Source organism: Eschrichtius robustus, chromosome 10 (genome assembly GCF_028021215.1).
Source record: "Eschrichtius robustus isolate mEscRob2 chromosome 10, mEscRob2.pri, whole genome shotgun sequence".
NCBI classification, from domain to species: domain Eukaryota; kingdom Metazoa; phylum Chordata; class Mammalia; order Artiodactyla; family Eschrichtiidae; genus Eschrichtius; species Eschrichtius robustus.
Genome location: NC_090833.1, coordinates 45,303,928 through 45,322,008, shown reverse-complemented (window position 1 = coordinate 45,322,008; position 18,081 = coordinate 45,303,928). Strand labels below are relative to the sequence as shown.

The following is an 18,081-nucleotide window of genomic DNA, read 5'->3' as shown; positions in this document are numbered from 1 at the left end:
AATTACCTGTGAAACATGTTTTCATTCAAAAACCCCATCTTTCCTCTTAGGACCTGACATAAAGTAATTTAGCTTGTAATATTATATACCCAGCTTTGAAAAAGGGAGTAATACTTTAGAGGTTGGCTTAGTCAACTCTCTAACCAATAGTGTCCCTGAGCGTAAGGGAAGGGAAAACATTTCTTAATAATTTCTAGTTTTATATATCCTTGTTCCCTTCAAAAAAAAAAAGGATGCAAGGGCATTTGTTTTAGATTTCCCTTTTCTCTCTTCCAGAGAAACCTGAAATGCCCGGTTATCATAGGATTCACTGACAATACTCAAACCCATCTAGATTTCACCAGGATGCTAGCTTTTCACTGGTTAGTTTGTACAGGAGCGTGCTCCAGTCTGTGCAAATACACCCTTACTCCATTGTTTTCCTTTCTGTCACTATTCAAAGCCCTATGCTGCTGGAAAGGAGAGGAGGGAGTCAAGTGACTTTTTTATGTACATATATACATAAATACAATATGTGGGTGAGGTGATGAATAGTAGTGGAGGTTAGAGTCTGCACACATAGTAAGAAAATAAATTAAATTTATCTGCCTGGTTCTTTAGTGCCCAGCATTCTGCACCAAGGAATGAGGTATGAAGGAGCAGCATTCCTGGCTGAGTCACCTGTCTTCTTGTGCAACCTGAGGATGACGAACACACGCAAAGCACCCTGCACACAGGTCAATATCTAGGAGAACCCATTCATCATACACCAGTGAGGTCCTTGGGGAGGGGAGACATGAGGCTCAGAAGGCATGTCCCAGGAGGCCCTCGGGGTAAGGCCATCCTGGCAGAGGCTCTGACATAACCAGTGTTACATCAGTCAATCTATGTTACCATAGAGTTCATAGAAGGGAGGGCAAGGGCTGTCATCTTCTTACTTCTCCCTTTTTTACAGTCGTGTGAGGTCTTCTGGAGAATTATTACCCTCTTCCTCTGCTGGAGTCTCGTCAGCTGGTTCAGTTTTGATTTCAAGTCCAAAGGCGGAATTTATCCTTCCGGGGGAATAGTCATTTCTTTTTAAATCTGCAAGGAAGACAATTAAGACAGTTATAGAGAATCCTTAAGAACATAACATTCACACAGATAGACTGGACTTCGGGACTTTAGGCCAAGTGCTCAGAGAGGACTCTGCTCCCTTGGGCCACTGCTATGTGAAACTCAAACCCTCAACCATGTCCAAACTACACCCCACCATGCACATGTGTGACTCTAACTCCCCAAGGCCGTGTTCACTGGGGCAGGGGAGGCAAGCTTTGGTCGCTTGACTCAATACACGGTGCCCTGTAAGACATGACCTGCCCAGAGTTAAGTGAGGCCAAACTGGAAACAGGGCATTTTCACTTGTTGAATGATGACAGAGCCAGAGAGTGCAGCCAAAATGGTGGACTCGGGATGTCAGTGGTCAGTTTTCTGCAACAAAGCTGTACCTCAGGTTTGGCTGCACCTATAAAGACTTCATCCAATTATCAGATCTTATGCTTCCTGAAGCCTCCTTCTTTAATTTCACAGAAAAATTATCAAAAGAAATCATTAATAAAGGTAACCCTTGGGGAGAAACTTACGGAGGAGAGTGACCTTTAAATGTTTGTAAACCGTTGTATGCTGTGTCGATTAACCTTGTTAACCTTAAACATGCATTCCTTGTATTATTTTTTAATGTTAAATGGGGATTCTCTGGACATAAAACTAATACATATTATAGTTTAATAATAACCAACAGTTATTACATTATTTCAACCCTCACGCCAACTTTATGAGATAGGTGCTATTATCCCCAGCTTACAGATGAGAATGAGGGCCAAGGTCACAAAACTAGTAAAAAGCATTTCTGGGATGTGAGCTCAACCTATGAATCCCATGCTCTTATACTATCCTAAACTGCCTCTCTTTAAAAAAAAAAAAAGAAAAGAAAAAAAAAGTAAAACATAAACAAAAAGAAAAATCACCCCAATCCTGTTTTCCGAGCTAAACTTTTTAAAATTCAAATTACAAAATGTTCAAGTAAATGAGGATATTTTTTGTCTCCATTTAAATGTGTTAACTAAGGTTTTGAAAGGAAGCAAGGATTAGGTCCAGAAATGGAGGAATTATTGAATTACTCAAAAGCCACCATGGTAGGGAAAGAAAGAAAGGAAGAAAGGAAGGGAGGGAGGGAGGAAATCTTAATCATACAGAAGAGCTAACTGGATGGAAGCAGTGAGTTATGCCTCAAGGCCCCCTTTCTCCTGGCTGACCAGATACAGTCCCTGATCAAGAATGAGAAGCTGCCCTGCCCAGGAAACAGTGAATCAGTCCTGGGAAGAGGTCAGCGCCTGAGGATGCTGAGTTCATGGGCTGGACTCCAGCCTGCAATCACGGGATGGAGATATGTGTCAGCTCCTGCCTCCCACAGGGCCCTTACCTGGGGGCCTGGATGCCACTCAGCCCAGCCCCCTCTCCTTCCTGGGCTCCTTCTGACCAGAGGAGGCCAGTGGGCAGCTTGGCCAATGTGCTATGGACTGATCACTTTGCCCAGTTCTTCTGGGTGGTTTGTGAGAAGGAGTCCTGGGCAGCTCCAAGATGACATCGAGACCCCTCCTGTCTGTACTGCTCCAGTCTGATGTTCCCACCGCCACCACCCCTGGCTAATAAGCTATTTCCCACAGGAACTGGAATCTGCTCCCCATCCCAGTCTTTTGCTACCTCGTGCCCACAAGAGCAACTCCTACCTCTAACTCCAACAAGATTAGAAATTGCCTTTCTTTGTTGTAAATTTACACCTACTCCATCCCAGGTTACAATGGATGTTGATCTTTTACTGATTTCCAATTCAGGGTTTGATCATTTATGATAAGGCTGGAAGGGCTACTCAGCTTAAAAGATGTGAAATTCCATTCTAAGAACAAGTGTGGCGCAACCTTAGAAAAATAGTGAGCAAGCTGAGACAGACATAAAGCATCCCTTCTGAGATAAAAGGAGAAAATGCAGCAGAGCTGGGGCTGCCAATCTGGGGGACACAGACCTCCAGCCGCTTACTTTTATGTTAGAAATATTTTTCTGTGCTGACTCTATTAGTTTCAGAGAAAGTGTGCCATATTATCAAATCAGATTTTTAAAATATACCTTGTGATGTATGTTGAAAGTGGCAGGTTTTTATAGTGAAAAGCACTACTTTAATTGATAGCTGTTGTTTCCCTCCATGCCACACCCTCCCAAGTGTCCAATGAGTAAATAAGAATAGAATAGAAACTCTGTGGGCTCCACTCAAGACCCAAAGGGGAGGGGGCGGGGCGGGGAACAGAGACCTGCCTCGGTCCAATTTTGCCCCAATTAAGTAGGAAGAACTTTTCCCTTGGAGAGACTGTGACAAGTATTGGGCCCAATGTTGTTTTATCACATTTTGGCAGAACCTGAAGTAAATCCCTGTCCTTTTAATCCCTTTAGAGACTTGAAAAATTTGCAGTCAGAAAGTCAGGCCTCGACTGCGAATGAGATAAAAATGTGATTAAGATTTTCTACTCTATCCCAGGTTACAATGGATGTTGTTCAATGAGAGATTTACTAAGAGAAAAATAGAATTGTTTGGGGCATACCCGGGAGTTTGAGCTTCCGGCAGCAGGAGTTGCAACGATGTTTTGCAATGAAGTTTCTAATTGCATCTTCCCCTAAATTGGCTGGTCCAAACACCATTCCTCTTGATCTAGAGGAAATATCAGAATATCAATTAGATCACAGCTCAGAAAAAGGAGCTCAACTAGGATTCTCTGAGATACCGAACAGTATCCCATAGTAACCCAGTAAACTTGAAGGAGCCAACAAAGAACAGAGCACTTTGGGGAAGCAACAATGTTAGGTTTGCAAATTTAAAATTCAAATGCACTTCAATCTTTGTACCCAACTCCAAGACCTACTGTGAAACTCATTTCCACGCTAATCTGATAGAAAAGTGAATTTTCTATGTACCACATTAAAACAAAATACAGTGAGACCCTTTTTAATGCATACGAGGTGAGAGAATGACATTCGTTACCAACTGTTCTACTAGAATACCTGAAAGGTAAGTATAAAGTAAAATAAACTTGCTATTGGAAAACCCCTTCTGAAAAAATTGATATGCATTGTTTCAAACCCAAATACTTTTCTGAAAATAACCAATGTCCTCAAACACAAAAGCCCGACAAAACCCGACACCCAGTATTCATGGCTCTTTTGATAGCTACTTCTACCCTGCAAACTGCTATAGCTGGGCTCTTTGTGAAAAGACAAGACAACTAGGAGATGATGAGTTTGTGGAAGTAAATCAGTATATCTTAGGCACATTTTTAACACTCTATAATTATAATAGATCCTTAGCAGATTCTAGGATCAACGTTCATCCATTATTTGATCATTCACAACCATTATTCTTCGGCTGACACTCTACACACCAAGGAATAGAGCACACCAGAAACACTTCCAAAGAAACTTTATGAAAGCTAATATTTTATTTTAATGACATGCAGAGTGGGAAACAGCACATTTTAAAATCTGAACTCAATTACCGCTCTTAAATACCATGTCTTAAGAAAAAAGAAAAGCAAACTATCACAAAAGGAAACAATAAATTTCGCTTCTAAGGAATGCGGTTTTTCAAAAGGGATGTGGTGTAAAAATGGACTTTTCCATCTGAGTATTGAAACATTTATCTCAATTTCCACTTCCTTTTGGCAGAATAACAGTAGCTGCTCTGAAGATGTGCCAAGCTCGGAATAAGGGCTGATGTCAGTTTGATCTCAGATTGCCTCTTTGCTCTGAGGCGAGTAGGTGGAGGAAATCTCTTGGGAAGACAACGTGAACAGACACCCAGGATTAACTTTCCTGGTCACTCAATCGCCCTTACAAAATACAGCTCTGGTGGTATTTACCAGGCTGCATAAGCTGCCTCTGTTAACTATTCCTCTTTCAATCCATCTGGTAAGGAACCACTTCTATAAGGTGAAACCAAATATGGCAAAGAAATAGAATCACTCAATATTTAGTACTGGAACTCTATGATGCTGATAAAGTGAAAAATGAAGGCATTATTTTAGTCATTAAAACTGAAGAATTCCTTTTATAGTCTCTCTGGCATGACCCTGTTGGAATATTTCACTCGTTTGCATTCCACACTGCCATTTCCTTCCCCCCAATAAAGCATGAAAGTTCCCAACTTAGAAATGTAACACTGATTCTCAGATAAAAGCTGTAAGCAAAATTGTTTCCCTCTATGAGCTTTGTTAAAGTTAAGACAAAAGAATCAAAATGACTATAATATGTATGTATCAGGCGTTCTACCACTCCCTGTGCAGGGGAGAGTGAAGGAGGGTCGTAGGGACATTCATACGCCATGCCTACAGCCTTGCAGTCTCAGATAACAACATTTGAAAAAATATACAACTGTTTTCTAGATTTTTCACAGCACAGGAAAGCAGGAGGTAGCTTGGTTCTGCCTTCAAGGAAATGCTAATTAGTGCCATGTACACAGAGATTTACTAAAGAACATCTCACCATCATCATCGTCATCATTATCATTTCATACTTGTCAAATGCCCAAAACCATCAAGGCAGTAAGTGAAAAAAAAGGTGCAGTCCCAAACTACCAATAACACTGAGGCAGCCTCCACTGAAGGCCAGTGACCTGAGGAACCAAGTTAAGTGGCCAGAAAGGATTTGGGGGAGCAGGTCTGATGACTTTGTCTTCATGTGCAAAAGGTTGGGAAAAGTTAAGAGACAAGAGGCATTAGAGACAATATCAGAATTTGCACTCCAAAACATCTTTCCTTTTGGTAGAGGATCATTCCCTTTCATTGACCCCCTTCTCCTCACAGGCTAGTTGCCATCTCCACTGAGCTTCAGTTTTCTCATTTGTGAACTGGGATTGAAGACACTTCCTTCCAAGGTTGTTGTTAAGAATAAAACAACATGTGAAAGCACTTGCTTCTCAAACTTTAATTTACACCAAAACACCTAAAGATCTTATGAAAATTGAGATTCTATTCAGGAAGTCTAGGGAGGGTCTTGAGAGTCTGTGTTTCTAACCATCTCCCAGGTGATGCTGATGCTATTGTCACGGCCCGTGCTTTGTGTAGCAAAAGTTTAACAAATAGACGGCATCCCAAAATGTGAGCCTCATTGAACTGATTAGATGTAATTCACCACATTGTGAGAAAATAATACTTATATCTTCACCATGAAGACCAACTGCACCCAAAATTAGGTGACCCCACAAAACCAGGCAGGCTACAGTGATACCAATCTATCAGCTTCCAAAGTTTATGACATCCTCAAGTCATAAAAAATAAAGTTTGACATAAGACAGAGGCTCCCAACCCTGACTGCCCATTAGAATCACATGGGGAACTTTTGAAAAATACAGACATCAGGGTCCTATACTCTGAGATTCTGACTTGATGCTAATTCTGAGCAGCATTTTTTTTTAAGTTCCCTAGGTAACCCTAATAGAAATTGAGACCCACTGGCCTATAGAATGCAATTAAATACTCAACTGTCAAGAGGAATAATATAATCTTCTTAGAATTCTAAAAGTTGGAAATATTCAGGTCATATTACATATATATACCAAGGTCAAAATTTAATAAATGATAGAGTATACATCAACTTGATCCATTTTATATGCAAAACAAATTTTCACTGCAAAATTATAAAGGAAGTACTTGTAATACAGGTTCCTACTAAAAACCCTTGGGCACACTGGGCTGCTGAAGAAATAATATGTATTTTTAGCCAAAAACACTTCAACTCTGCTAAAGTGAAAAATAACCAAGCCTTTATCTGTACCCTAAGGGTTACAACATGAACTCCATGGTCAAATATCATGGGATTTGGATTCACAGGAGCAACATGGCTCACCTTTATCTTCTCTAGCTCTCTTAGTTCACAGGAGTAGCTAATACACTTTTAGATGTACCTCTTTGCATAGACGCCTACAAATGGTACCATATTTAGATTAAATCGTTCAGTAAAAGAACAGAGCATTAAAGCAGTGAATATTTACAATATGAGTCCAATAGGAGGGAAGTAAAAGTTTCAGATTTCATCATATATGAATTGCCCACTTATATAATTATATATATGTGTGTGTGTGTGTGTGTGTGTTTTACAACCCAGGGGCCAAGTATAGACACTTAGGACAACTAAGAAATTAGAATTTTGTATGCTAGCAGTTCTCAAAGTGTGGGCACTAGGCCAGCAGAATTAGAATCATCTGGGAACTTGTTACATTATTTGGACCCATCCCAAACCCACTGAATCAGAAACCAGGGTAATCAAATGCTGGGGGTAGGAGGCAGCAATCTGTGTTTTAACAAGCTCTCCTGGTGATTATGATGAAAGCTCGTGTTTGAAAACCACTGTCATCTGCCATGTTGATCCTCCCTTAATCATCACCATCTCTTCCTTTTACTCCACCTTTAACAGAAGAATACCATCTCCTCTACTGCCAAGTCTTCCCAAAAGCCTGCTTATGGGATAAAATGCCCATGGGAATTCAAAGGATAGGCAGATGACTCATCTCTCTATATAATTTACACTTCAGTCCTGAACTAGCAATCTGATGGCTCCATATTTAAGCCCCACTGTTTTGTCCTCTCATAGATTTGCTGTTACTGAATACCACACTTCATGCCCTCAGCTTTCGTTTTATAGGCATGTAATGGAAGACAGTGCCCATGATAAGATGCAATGACTCCACTGTGATGACAACAAAGGAAACTGTGCTTCTCCTATGACATCAATTGTTTTCATGTCAAAGCCTATGGAGGCTGAATTTACCCATATTTCTCTTCTGTCTGGGCCACTAGAAAACTCAGAGTCAAATTTGCAACAAAGTTCTGGCCACTGCATTGGTCTTTATACATAGTTTCCATTTTTGTGTACTAACAACTCCAGATTTAATCTTATTTTATTTCCTTATTTTCTTTTTGCCCCTATTTCCTAATCTATGCATTCTTTAAAATCTTATTGTATTTTAAATCTTACTGTATTTTATTGTATTGTATTTGGATATAGATATTTTTGGATATAGATACAGATATAGATAAAAGGGACATCAAAACCTTTCTAGGATCTAGGCAAGATATAGAAATGTTTAAAAATTATTTTTAAGAAACCATGTACAATGTGTTAAATGCAATTTTCTAAATGATAAATTAACTTACTGTTTTTCTTCAGGTTTTATAACAGATGGATCTGTCAAATTTTCTCCAACACCTCCAAAGAAAAAGAAAATTCATTTACCAAATGGGGAATTTCATTTTCTCAGAAATTCAAGAAAATAATAACCAAATTTAAAATTCTTTCTTATACCTACATCCACCCTGTAGTAAATTCAACATCATGTGAATTAACTCTACTATTAACTATACATCCATCCTGTAGTAAACTCAACATCCTGTGAATTAACTCTACTATTAACTAGACACCCACCCTGTAGTAAACTCAACATCATGTGAATTAACTCTACTAAATTGTCCAGGCAAGTCTGAAAACTTTAGTTGATGCCCTGTCTCCCGCAACCCCCTCTATTATGCTGCAATAAACCTCTAGGCTACAAAAAAGTGTTTTTGTGATGTGTTCACAGTTCCTGATAATAGCATCCATCATTCATTTACCACTTGTACATACTAGACATTCTAATTTTATTTTTTCTAATTTTATTTTTTCTAATTCTTGGCAATCGTGAAAGAAAAGTATTAGTATCCTCACAGCCTCATTTTACCAATGAGTACACTGATGTTCAAAGAGATTAAGCAACTTGTCAGAGGTTGCACAGACCACAAGATGTCATAACAGGATTGAAGCTAAGCCAAAGCTTGTGTCCTTCCCCCTAGTCCGTGGTCTCCTTAGATGGAGTCCATCAGTGCTCAGCAAGGTGCAAGGTGCTGTGTGGTTCTGCAGGTATCACCTCCGCTCCATCAAAGACACATATCAAATGCTATATATATATATATATATATATATATGTATATAGCGTTTATAAACAGAAGAATACAAACACCCCACATGCCTGATCTGGGTGCTGGTTACACACACGTGTTCAGTTGTGGAAATTCTTTGAGATGTACGCTCATGCTGTGTGTAATTTCCTGAATGTATGTGATCCTTCAATAAATTTTACTTCTTAATAAACGGCACCAAAGCATAAAAGGATAGCATGTCATATAAAACTAACATTTATCAAAACAGGGATCAACACCAAAGTGAATCTGTTATAAAATGCGAGTGGTGGTGAGACTGACTTCCAAAGGCAGCATTTCACAGGTGAGCCAGTCAGACAGGTGAATGCACCATGTGGGATAAGCCGACAATGTCTGAGATCGTCCTCTAATCAGCACTGGTCCCCTTGCTTTGGAAGAGACCAACCTTGTGGGAAATTTATTTAAAAATCATATAAAATGTATAACATGATTGTATATTTCTATTTGTTTAAAAAAAAACACATTTTCTAACCACTACTTTAAAAAAGAAAGATTTTTACTATGTTCTGTATGTTTTACCATATGTTAAACCTTTCACAAGAAAATGTAATCCTTATAGTTTATAGACCATTCCCCTGAGAAACTGACTTCCTTAGGAAAATAACCTGTTTAAGTAGGGGGTTTTCAACCTTTTTTGGGTCATGACCCTTTTGGCAGTCTGATGAAGCTAAGGGACCCCCTTCTCAGAATAATGTTTTTAAATGCATAGTTTGAATACATGAGATTACAAAGTAAACCAATGATACTGAAATACAGTGATCAAAATATTTTTTAAATTGTATTGCAATACACGTGCTTCTTTATTAGTATGTTAAATAACAGGACCAAGCACAAGTCTAATAACACTATAACATCCAACAAGTAACAAATACAACCAGTATTTTGAGATATCTGCCAACACTGCAATGTGCTATGTTAATACCTGTAATTGCTATTGCAAACAGTCACGGGTACTGCTAATACCACTGTGATCTGTCGTCTCCGTTATAACTGAAGGAAATGATGAATTTCAGCTATAGGTTAGTGAAATAAAGGTGTAATTTTAGTTTTTTTACTATTATTTTTTAAATAAATGTATTTATTTATTGGCTGCGTTGGGTCTTCATTGCTGTGCACAGGCTTTCTCTAGTTGCGGCGAGCAGGGCTACTCTTTGTAGTGGTATGCGGGCTTCTCACTGCAGTGGCTTCTCTTTGTTGCAGAGCACAGGCTCTAGGCACGGGGGCTGCAGTAGTTGTGGCACGCGGGCTCAGCAGTTGTGGCTCACGGGCTTAGTTGCTCCGCGGCATGTGGGATCCTCCCGGACCTGGGCTCGAACCCATGTCCCCTGCATTGGCAGGCAGATTCCTAACCACTGCGCCACCAGGGAAGTCCCAAGGTATAATTTTAATTTCTTTTTTCATCAAAGTACACAGATCCTCTGAGTTCTACCCAGAGCCCCTTTCAGAACCCTTGGCTTAGAATCTCTTTGTACACTGATTTTGAATAGGGAAAGGGAAAATAAGTCTGAAACACAGGCTCAAGGGGCAGTATGCAAAATGTGCTTTGCCTTTTAAAGAAAAAGTCATATGAAGAGGCTGCGCTCTTTATGCTTTTCTCATTACAGATATAAAAAGGAACAGCCTAACAAGACGCTAACTATACAGCAAACATGTAGCAAATAAACAGAACAACTATGTTTAACTATGTAGTAAATAAACAACAAACAGACAGCCCATGTACCACCAATAGAGAGACTAAAGGCTACAAATCCTTCACACATTTAAGCTCAGACCTGACTTTATGCCTACAATTCCCAGCAGTGATGAAAGCTTTAGGCTGTCGTCTGAGTAAACTGTAAATTTAAGCTGAAATACGCACAATACCTAAAGAATTGTGGAAAAGGAGGTTTTATAGGGGAAAAAAATGTCTATCAAAATCACATCAGCTCCCATTTACTTTCAGTCTTGTAGCCTGTTAAATAGGCAGAAGTCAAAGGATCTGGGTCCCACTCACAGCTCCGTCACTCCCTAGTTGTGTGATCTGGACACCTTCTTTAATCTCTCTGAGTCTCAACTGTATCACCTGGAAGTGTGGATAATCACAGGCCTTATCCTATAGGGTTACTGAGAGGATTACATGAACTAGCATATACAAACTGCTTGGCAAAATGTCTGATCCAGAAGAAGCTGAAACATGTCAACTGCTATTTTTATTGTCTTTATTCTATCAAGAGCTCTTGTGAAGTAAAATTCTATTTTCTTACCACTGGTAAAATCATGTTCTGATTATCTCACTTTCCTAAAGTACTATTTCCTAATGAATAGAACCTCCTATAAGACTGAGGGTAAAGAGTTTCTACAAACCTTTATATCCCTAAACTCAATCTGACAGCTCAAAGCTTAACTGCTAAAAACATCTTTTGGGACCCTTGAATGGCAGAAGGGGCATTCCAATGAGTTAAAAAAAGAAAGCAGTTCAGAGAACCAATCATGCTGCACCACCACACCCACTACTACCACCCCAGCCTCTCCCGGCTACACAGGAGTCACCCAATTGGCAAACTTTAACATAGGTACCCGTCCTACCCACGTACGGAGATATTTGGAAAACATGAAAGACAATAAGACATTTTAAGATCTAAAAATTCCAGTGCTATCTCTTTACTGGCATTAACAGAGTAAATGCCCATGTACAGGCAATACATAGCACGCCCTTATGAGAAACTCAGAGACCTACATTCTGATTCCAATCACCTTGGGATGCATCAATAAACTTCTACATCAATGGAAAGAAGTCACCTTCCCTGTAGCAGCAGAATGCACCATGCTGATGCTGATGCTAATGCTGACTTATACTGGAAACTGCTTTGTTGAATAAAAAATTAATATCTCCAAAAGTTCTTTGAAAAAAAATAGTGAGCTTAAAAAAAAAAAAACATGCCACAGACCACTGTAATTTGAAATACAATTGTTTTTCATTCCTATTGCTGGAAACTAAATATTGGATTTCACATATAATGATGACGATTCAGGCTCTCACGTGTAAGATTTTTCAATGGAAGGAGGCTGGAAGACTACAGTATAATTACAAGTGATCAGAAATTAGTCAAGCCTCTCCCTAGAGTTCAGCTTCCTGGCCTGATGTGGTAGCTCCTGGGTTAATGATTGGCACTCCCTTGGAAGAAAGTAAAGAGAAGAAAAGAAGAAACTGAAAGAATAAACTGCCCTGAGTGTTTCTCATTCCTTCTTTCCCTCAAAGCAATAGGGAGCCACAGCAAGCCGATCAGGACTTCACTCTACAGAGGCCAAAGCTGGGATCTCCCTCAAGTATCACCAGGACCACACAGCAAGGAGTAGACTACCCACAACTGAAGATTAACTTCCATTTTAACAAGCCACACAGAGACTAACACTAACAACAATAACTAACATTTACTGTGTCGGGAACTTGCTTCATTTCAGCCCCTTAACAACCCTCTGAGTTAAGTGCATAACATTATTTACCATTATTATTACAAATGAGGGAAGTGGGACTCAAGGTGGTTGCCCCCTGGTCATGCAGCTAATTCACGGTGGAGCCAGGAGTCAGCCCCCAGGACCGCGATGACAGGGCCTCTCCTAACTGCAGCTAACTGGTCTTTCAGTCTCCACTCCCTGCCACCCAGACAACGCACATCATCTCTCCAAAGACTAGAAAGACTAATCAATTAAATGTAAAACATAACTGAACTGAAAACTATTATGATATTTTAAGGATACATTATATTACCCCATTTTTCCTTTCCAACCTGGTTTGGATTAAACATATTAATGCACATAAGCCTTTAACTTAGTGACTGACACAAAATAACTATTTAGTAAATGTTAGCTAGTAGCAGTAGTAATATAACTGCTTGTAATTACTATTATAGGATTCACGTTCTTCCGTAAATTCAGGGCTAACCAATTGGCAAAACTCTCCGATAAGTATTTCAATTTCTTCATGTTCATTCTATGATGTCCACTCTTCCCTCCTTTGAAGGTCAATGTTTTGATATAGTTTACTTGGAGTGGTCTGTTTCTGCAATTCACATAATTGCCCAGTAAAAAAATAAAGTTAATTCCTTTTTCCCCCAAGACTATCAATGCAGTGCTTGTTCTGTTTAATGTCACTTTGGATTACTAAGAGACATAAAAATCCCCAAATATAAACATCATTAAACAAAAACACACTGAAGAGTCATCATTAATTCCTTAAAGTTTTTCTTTGATTGTTTTTTTGTTTGTTTTTTACTTTGTAAACATCTCCACCCAAAACTCAAAGCACAGACACTCAAGTATAGATGAAAACAATCAACCTTTCCCCAACATGAGCTACAAAAGCAGCCTTGGGCATCAGTGTGCAGGGTTTACATGGATCATACTGTACTTGCTGGTTTAAAAGCTGAATCATCTTGACTGTTTTAACTTTGTTTATATTGCTTCCTAAAATATTGTGTTTGAGGGTTAGAAATATAATTCACACCTTGTGAACAGCATAGATCTGAAAGGACAGAAGGACTTAGGTGTAGTTTGAAAAGTATATATATATATATATATATATATATCCTTGAGCATGTGGCAGAAATTTCAGTCAAAATGGGTTTGCAATCTTAGTGTACATTGCTCATGATGTCCCAGGATTGCCTGTTCATCTCGACTGTCTCCATCCTCCAAGTCTGGCTTTCAGCACAGAATCCCAGGTGTGGAGAGATGGGAAAGTCAGAGAGGACAAGGAAAAGGCCTTATCATTTTAAATGAACCAGAACATGGTAATGTCCTATAGCTATGAAACTTATAGAGAAATAAAAGACAGAACAGTGAAAAGGAAAGAACATGGATGGTCAAACCAGCTCAAGTCTGCATCCTGGCTTCCGCTTAAGCTGCTGTGCAACCTTGGGCAAGTTATTTAAACTTTCTGGGCCTAAAGTCCCCATACTATCTACCTCAAGGTGCTGCTTCTGGGATTAAATGAGATAATTTCTATGAAAGTGCCTGGGCTAAATCCCTTATTTAAAACCAAAGCCCCAGTCAGTGAGCCCAGAGACTAAACTTTGACCTTAATACATATTTTGTTCTGTCCCTGCAAGGAAAGCCTGCTAGAGATACTCTGTTTCATGCTACAGGATTATAAGTCACATGTGAGGTGTTGATAGTAGAAAGATGCATTGATCAAAGGCTTCCATTAAGTAAGAGTGCACTGAGTTGCCCTTCACAGACTGAGTTTATACTTTTGTGAACTCTTATATCAAGGTACACAGCAAAGAGAACAAGCTAAACTATAAACTGCTAAAATACTGAGCTCAAAATCATGAAAAATGACCAGAATTTAAACTTTCCTGTGTGTATAAATGCATGCCTAAGTGTTATTGTGAACATAAGTTCAAAGAAAAGCCATAAAACTGGAAAATTGGGTATAAAACTCATTCCCCATTTAGATTAACATTTTAGATAACTTTAAATTCTGGGCAGCTAATCATCTGCCTATATTTTTCTCTTGATCTAGGTGAGAAGCAGCACAGTAGGTGCTCATGATCATCGCTGTACAATGTCTCTGAAATAAATGGTGCCACCTCCCTTCAAAGCTAGATAGAGCAACTCCATACATTACCCATCTTGGTTCTTGCATGATCTCTCGGGACACCTGTCTGGCTCCTCCCACTTAGTACAGTTCCAGAAACAATAAATAAGTTCAGAAAACAGATACCATCTCCTGTTTTTAAAAAAAAAAAAAAAAAAAAGTACACACTGCCAAGGAATGTCTCCACTGAAAGACCTTAACTATGGCTTTGAGTAAAGAAAGAGCTGGGGTCAAATGTAGGTGACAATGACACTGAGAAAGCAATCCCTGGTCAATGTTTCCTGAACTTTGCCTCATGCTTGTTGTGTCAAATCCTCAGCTATCAATCACCTTGCAAGTCTAAAACCAGCAGCTCTCCCCGAGTATACTCATAGGTCCAGTGAGAGAAAGCCAACATCAGCTCCTCCAAGGTGTTGCTGGGGGCAATTTCATCACCGTTGTTGTTGTTGTACTTCCGGAACTCCCCAGTCATATACTTCTCAATGGTCAACCACTGCTTGGCTGAATGGCAGTAGATTAAGAAAACTTCCAGGAACCTATGGCGAGGGAGGGTGGGAAGAGGCCATTGATTCCCCGAAAGGCAGCAAAGGTGGGACTTATATTACTGAACAGAGAGCACCAGGGGAGATGACCTAACTCTAGTCCCAGCAGCCTCAATGCACATGCCTTTGCCTTTCTACTGAAAGAATGGAATGCAAAGACTGGGAGTTTTCCCCCCGTTTATCCACCTCCCTTCTTTCTGAGGAACTCTTTTATAAAGAGTACTGGATTCAACTTTTCTTGTCTTGCTCTATGAAGTTCCTTGTAAATGAGACAATAAAACTTTACTGTAAGTCCTCAGCACCAAACTATGAACTGTCTTGCTAAATGAATACAAGTGTATGGAAACACTCAAGTTAAAGTAACAAGAGTTCACTCCTTTAAGGTTCCTAATTTCTGTAAGATAACAGAAGAAACTATGCTTAAAATAGAAGTGTTTTTCTACCATCATGTTTCTGGACATTAGTAACTACACCCGGGATCTGCCTGCTTTCGTAACTGAGAGGTTAGTCATGGCCTCTGCTTGATCTTCTCTTTTCCACTCACATAAATTCAGCGATTTAAGCCAAAACATACCTAGGATGTCTAATTCTCTTTTTACTGTCTCCGAGAACTATGTAAGGAAGAAACCAAAGTTAAGGTCATGGGGAACTTCCCCATGGGTCTGGTATTTCTCATGACTAACAGGGGTGAGAAGAAATTGACAGAAATTCCTACATAAGATGAAGGACCAGGGTGCCAATATTTCCTCACCTTGGAGTGTAGGGAATGGTTTGTGGTTTCACTTGGTTGAAGGTATAGATCAGTTTCTGAGCAGCTCTTTGTTGTTGAATTTCCTGCAAAATAGGGAACATTGATAAAAATATTGGTTTACTATCAGATGCCTACTAATTAATGATCACAGAATTACTAGAGGCCTCCCAAGTGTGATTTTCAGCCTTATTCAGCTTCCACCACTACCCACTCCAAAAGCTAAAGCCAAAAATAACAGTATACCACCACCTCCAAAAAAGAATAGGCTATCCTTTGGGTTGAAGATAATGGCCTTCATCTAAAAAAACAGTACTGATGAACCTAGTGCCAGGGCAGGAATAAAGAGGCAGATGTAGAGAACGGACCTACGGACAAAGTGGGGGAAGGGGGAGCTGGGACGAAGTGAGAGAGTAGCATTGACATATATACACTACCAAATGTAAAATAGATAACTAGTGGGAAGCAGCTGCATAGCACAGGGAGATCAGCTCGATGCTTTGTGATGACCTAGAGGGGTGGGATAGGGAGGGTGGGAGGGAGGCTCAAGAGGGAGGGGATATGGGGATATATGTATACATATTGCCGATTCACTTTGTTGTACAGCAAAAACTAACACAACATTGTAAAGCAATTATACTCCAATAAAGATATTAAAAAAATTAAAAAGGCATACTCAGAGAAGTGTCCTCTTTCCCCTATTTTTTCCATCTTAATCTCCTCTTCCCTCTTGCCTTCCACCTCCACACCCCTTTAGGCAATCTATTTCACTGCTTTCTGGTTTAACCTTCCTATGTTTCCTTTTGCGAGAGTAAGCAGATACATTTACGTATGTTTTATTATTTCCCTTTCTTTCTAAGTAGGTGTCTAGCTCCAGAAAAACAAAAGAGTTTATTGGGATTTTTATTGGGATTTTTTTTAAATTGAAGTATAGTTGATTTACAACATTGTGTTAGTTTCAGGTGTATAGCAAAGTGATTCAATTATACACATATATATTCTTTTTAATCTTCTTTTCTATTATGGCTTATTATAGGATATTGAATATAATTCCCTGTGCTATATAGTAGGACTTTGTTTATCTATTTTATACATAGTAGTTTGTATCTGCTAATCTTTATTGGGATAATATTAAATTTATAAATTAACTTTAAGAGAACTTATATTTTGGGCTTCCCTGGTGGCACAGTGGTTGAGAATCTGCCTGCTAATGCAGGGGACATGGGTTCGAGCCCTGGTCTGGGAAGATCCCACATGCCGCGGAGCAACTGGGCCCATGAGCCACAACTACTGAGCCTGCGCGTCTGGAGCCTGTGCTCCGCAACAAGAGAGGCCGCGATAGTGAGAGGCCCGCGCACCGCGATGAGGAATGGACCCCGCGTGCTGCAGCTAGAGGAAGCCCTCACACAGAAACGAAGACCCAACACAGCCTAAATAAATAAATAAATAAATAAATAAATAAATAAATAAATAAATAATTTTTTTTTTTAAAAAAAGAGAGAACTTATATTTTGATGATGTTGGAACATCCTAATCAAGATTAAGGATTGTCTTTCTCTTTGTTCAAATTTAGTTTTATATCTTTCAGGAGTGATTTTTCCTCATATAGATTTTAAATATTTCACATTCCACTTATTTCTAAGCATTTTCAATTTCTTGCTATTGTAAACAGGGTTTTCTTTTCCAAAATATCTTCTACTAGTTATTATTTGCTTATATGAAAGTTATTAATTTTGGTGTGTTAATTTTATTGACCTTGCCACCTTGCTGATTTCTTTTATTGCTTGAGTTGTTTTTATCACTAGTTCTTCAGGTTTTCTAGCATTACTATCATATCATCTGCAAAGAGAGTTAGTTTTCATTCTTTTTCTGTTCCAGTTTTTATACTTTTGTTTTCTCTTGTCTAACTGAGTTGGTTAATACCTCCAGTAATGTGTTGAATAGTGGTGGAGATGGTGGGCATTCTCGCTTTGTTCTGACCTTGATGGGTGTGCCTCTGTTTTCATATTAGGTAAAATGTTGGCTTTATAGATGAATGTGTGTGAATATATACATACATATGTATATAAACATACACATATATATGTGTGCATATACATCAATATGTGTGTATGCCTACTCTAATCATATCAGTGGTATTTGACATTTCCTAATCAATGATCTGTGATATATGAATATTAT

The 18,081-nt window shown here is 39.1% G+C and overlaps 1 protein-coding gene across 1 annotated transcript in view; it reads right to left on the bottom strand.

Moving 5' to 3' along the window:
* Positions 1 to 217: 217 nt before the first annotated feature.
* Positions 218 to 18,081, bottom strand: part of TRPM6 (transient receptor potential cation channel subfamily M member 6) — a 139,111-nt gene continuing 121,247 nt past the window's right edge. Inside the window, 5 exon segments of the mRNA XM_068553856.1 lie at positions 218 to 1,062; positions 3,612 to 3,718; positions 8,214 to 8,265; positions 14,941 to 15,146; positions 15,904 to 15,986. Coding sequence (XP_068409957.1) covers positions 929 to 1,062; positions 3,612 to 3,718; positions 8,214 to 8,265; positions 14,941 to 15,146; positions 15,904 to 15,986 — 582 coding nt within the window. The 3' untranslated portion in view covers positions 218 to 928.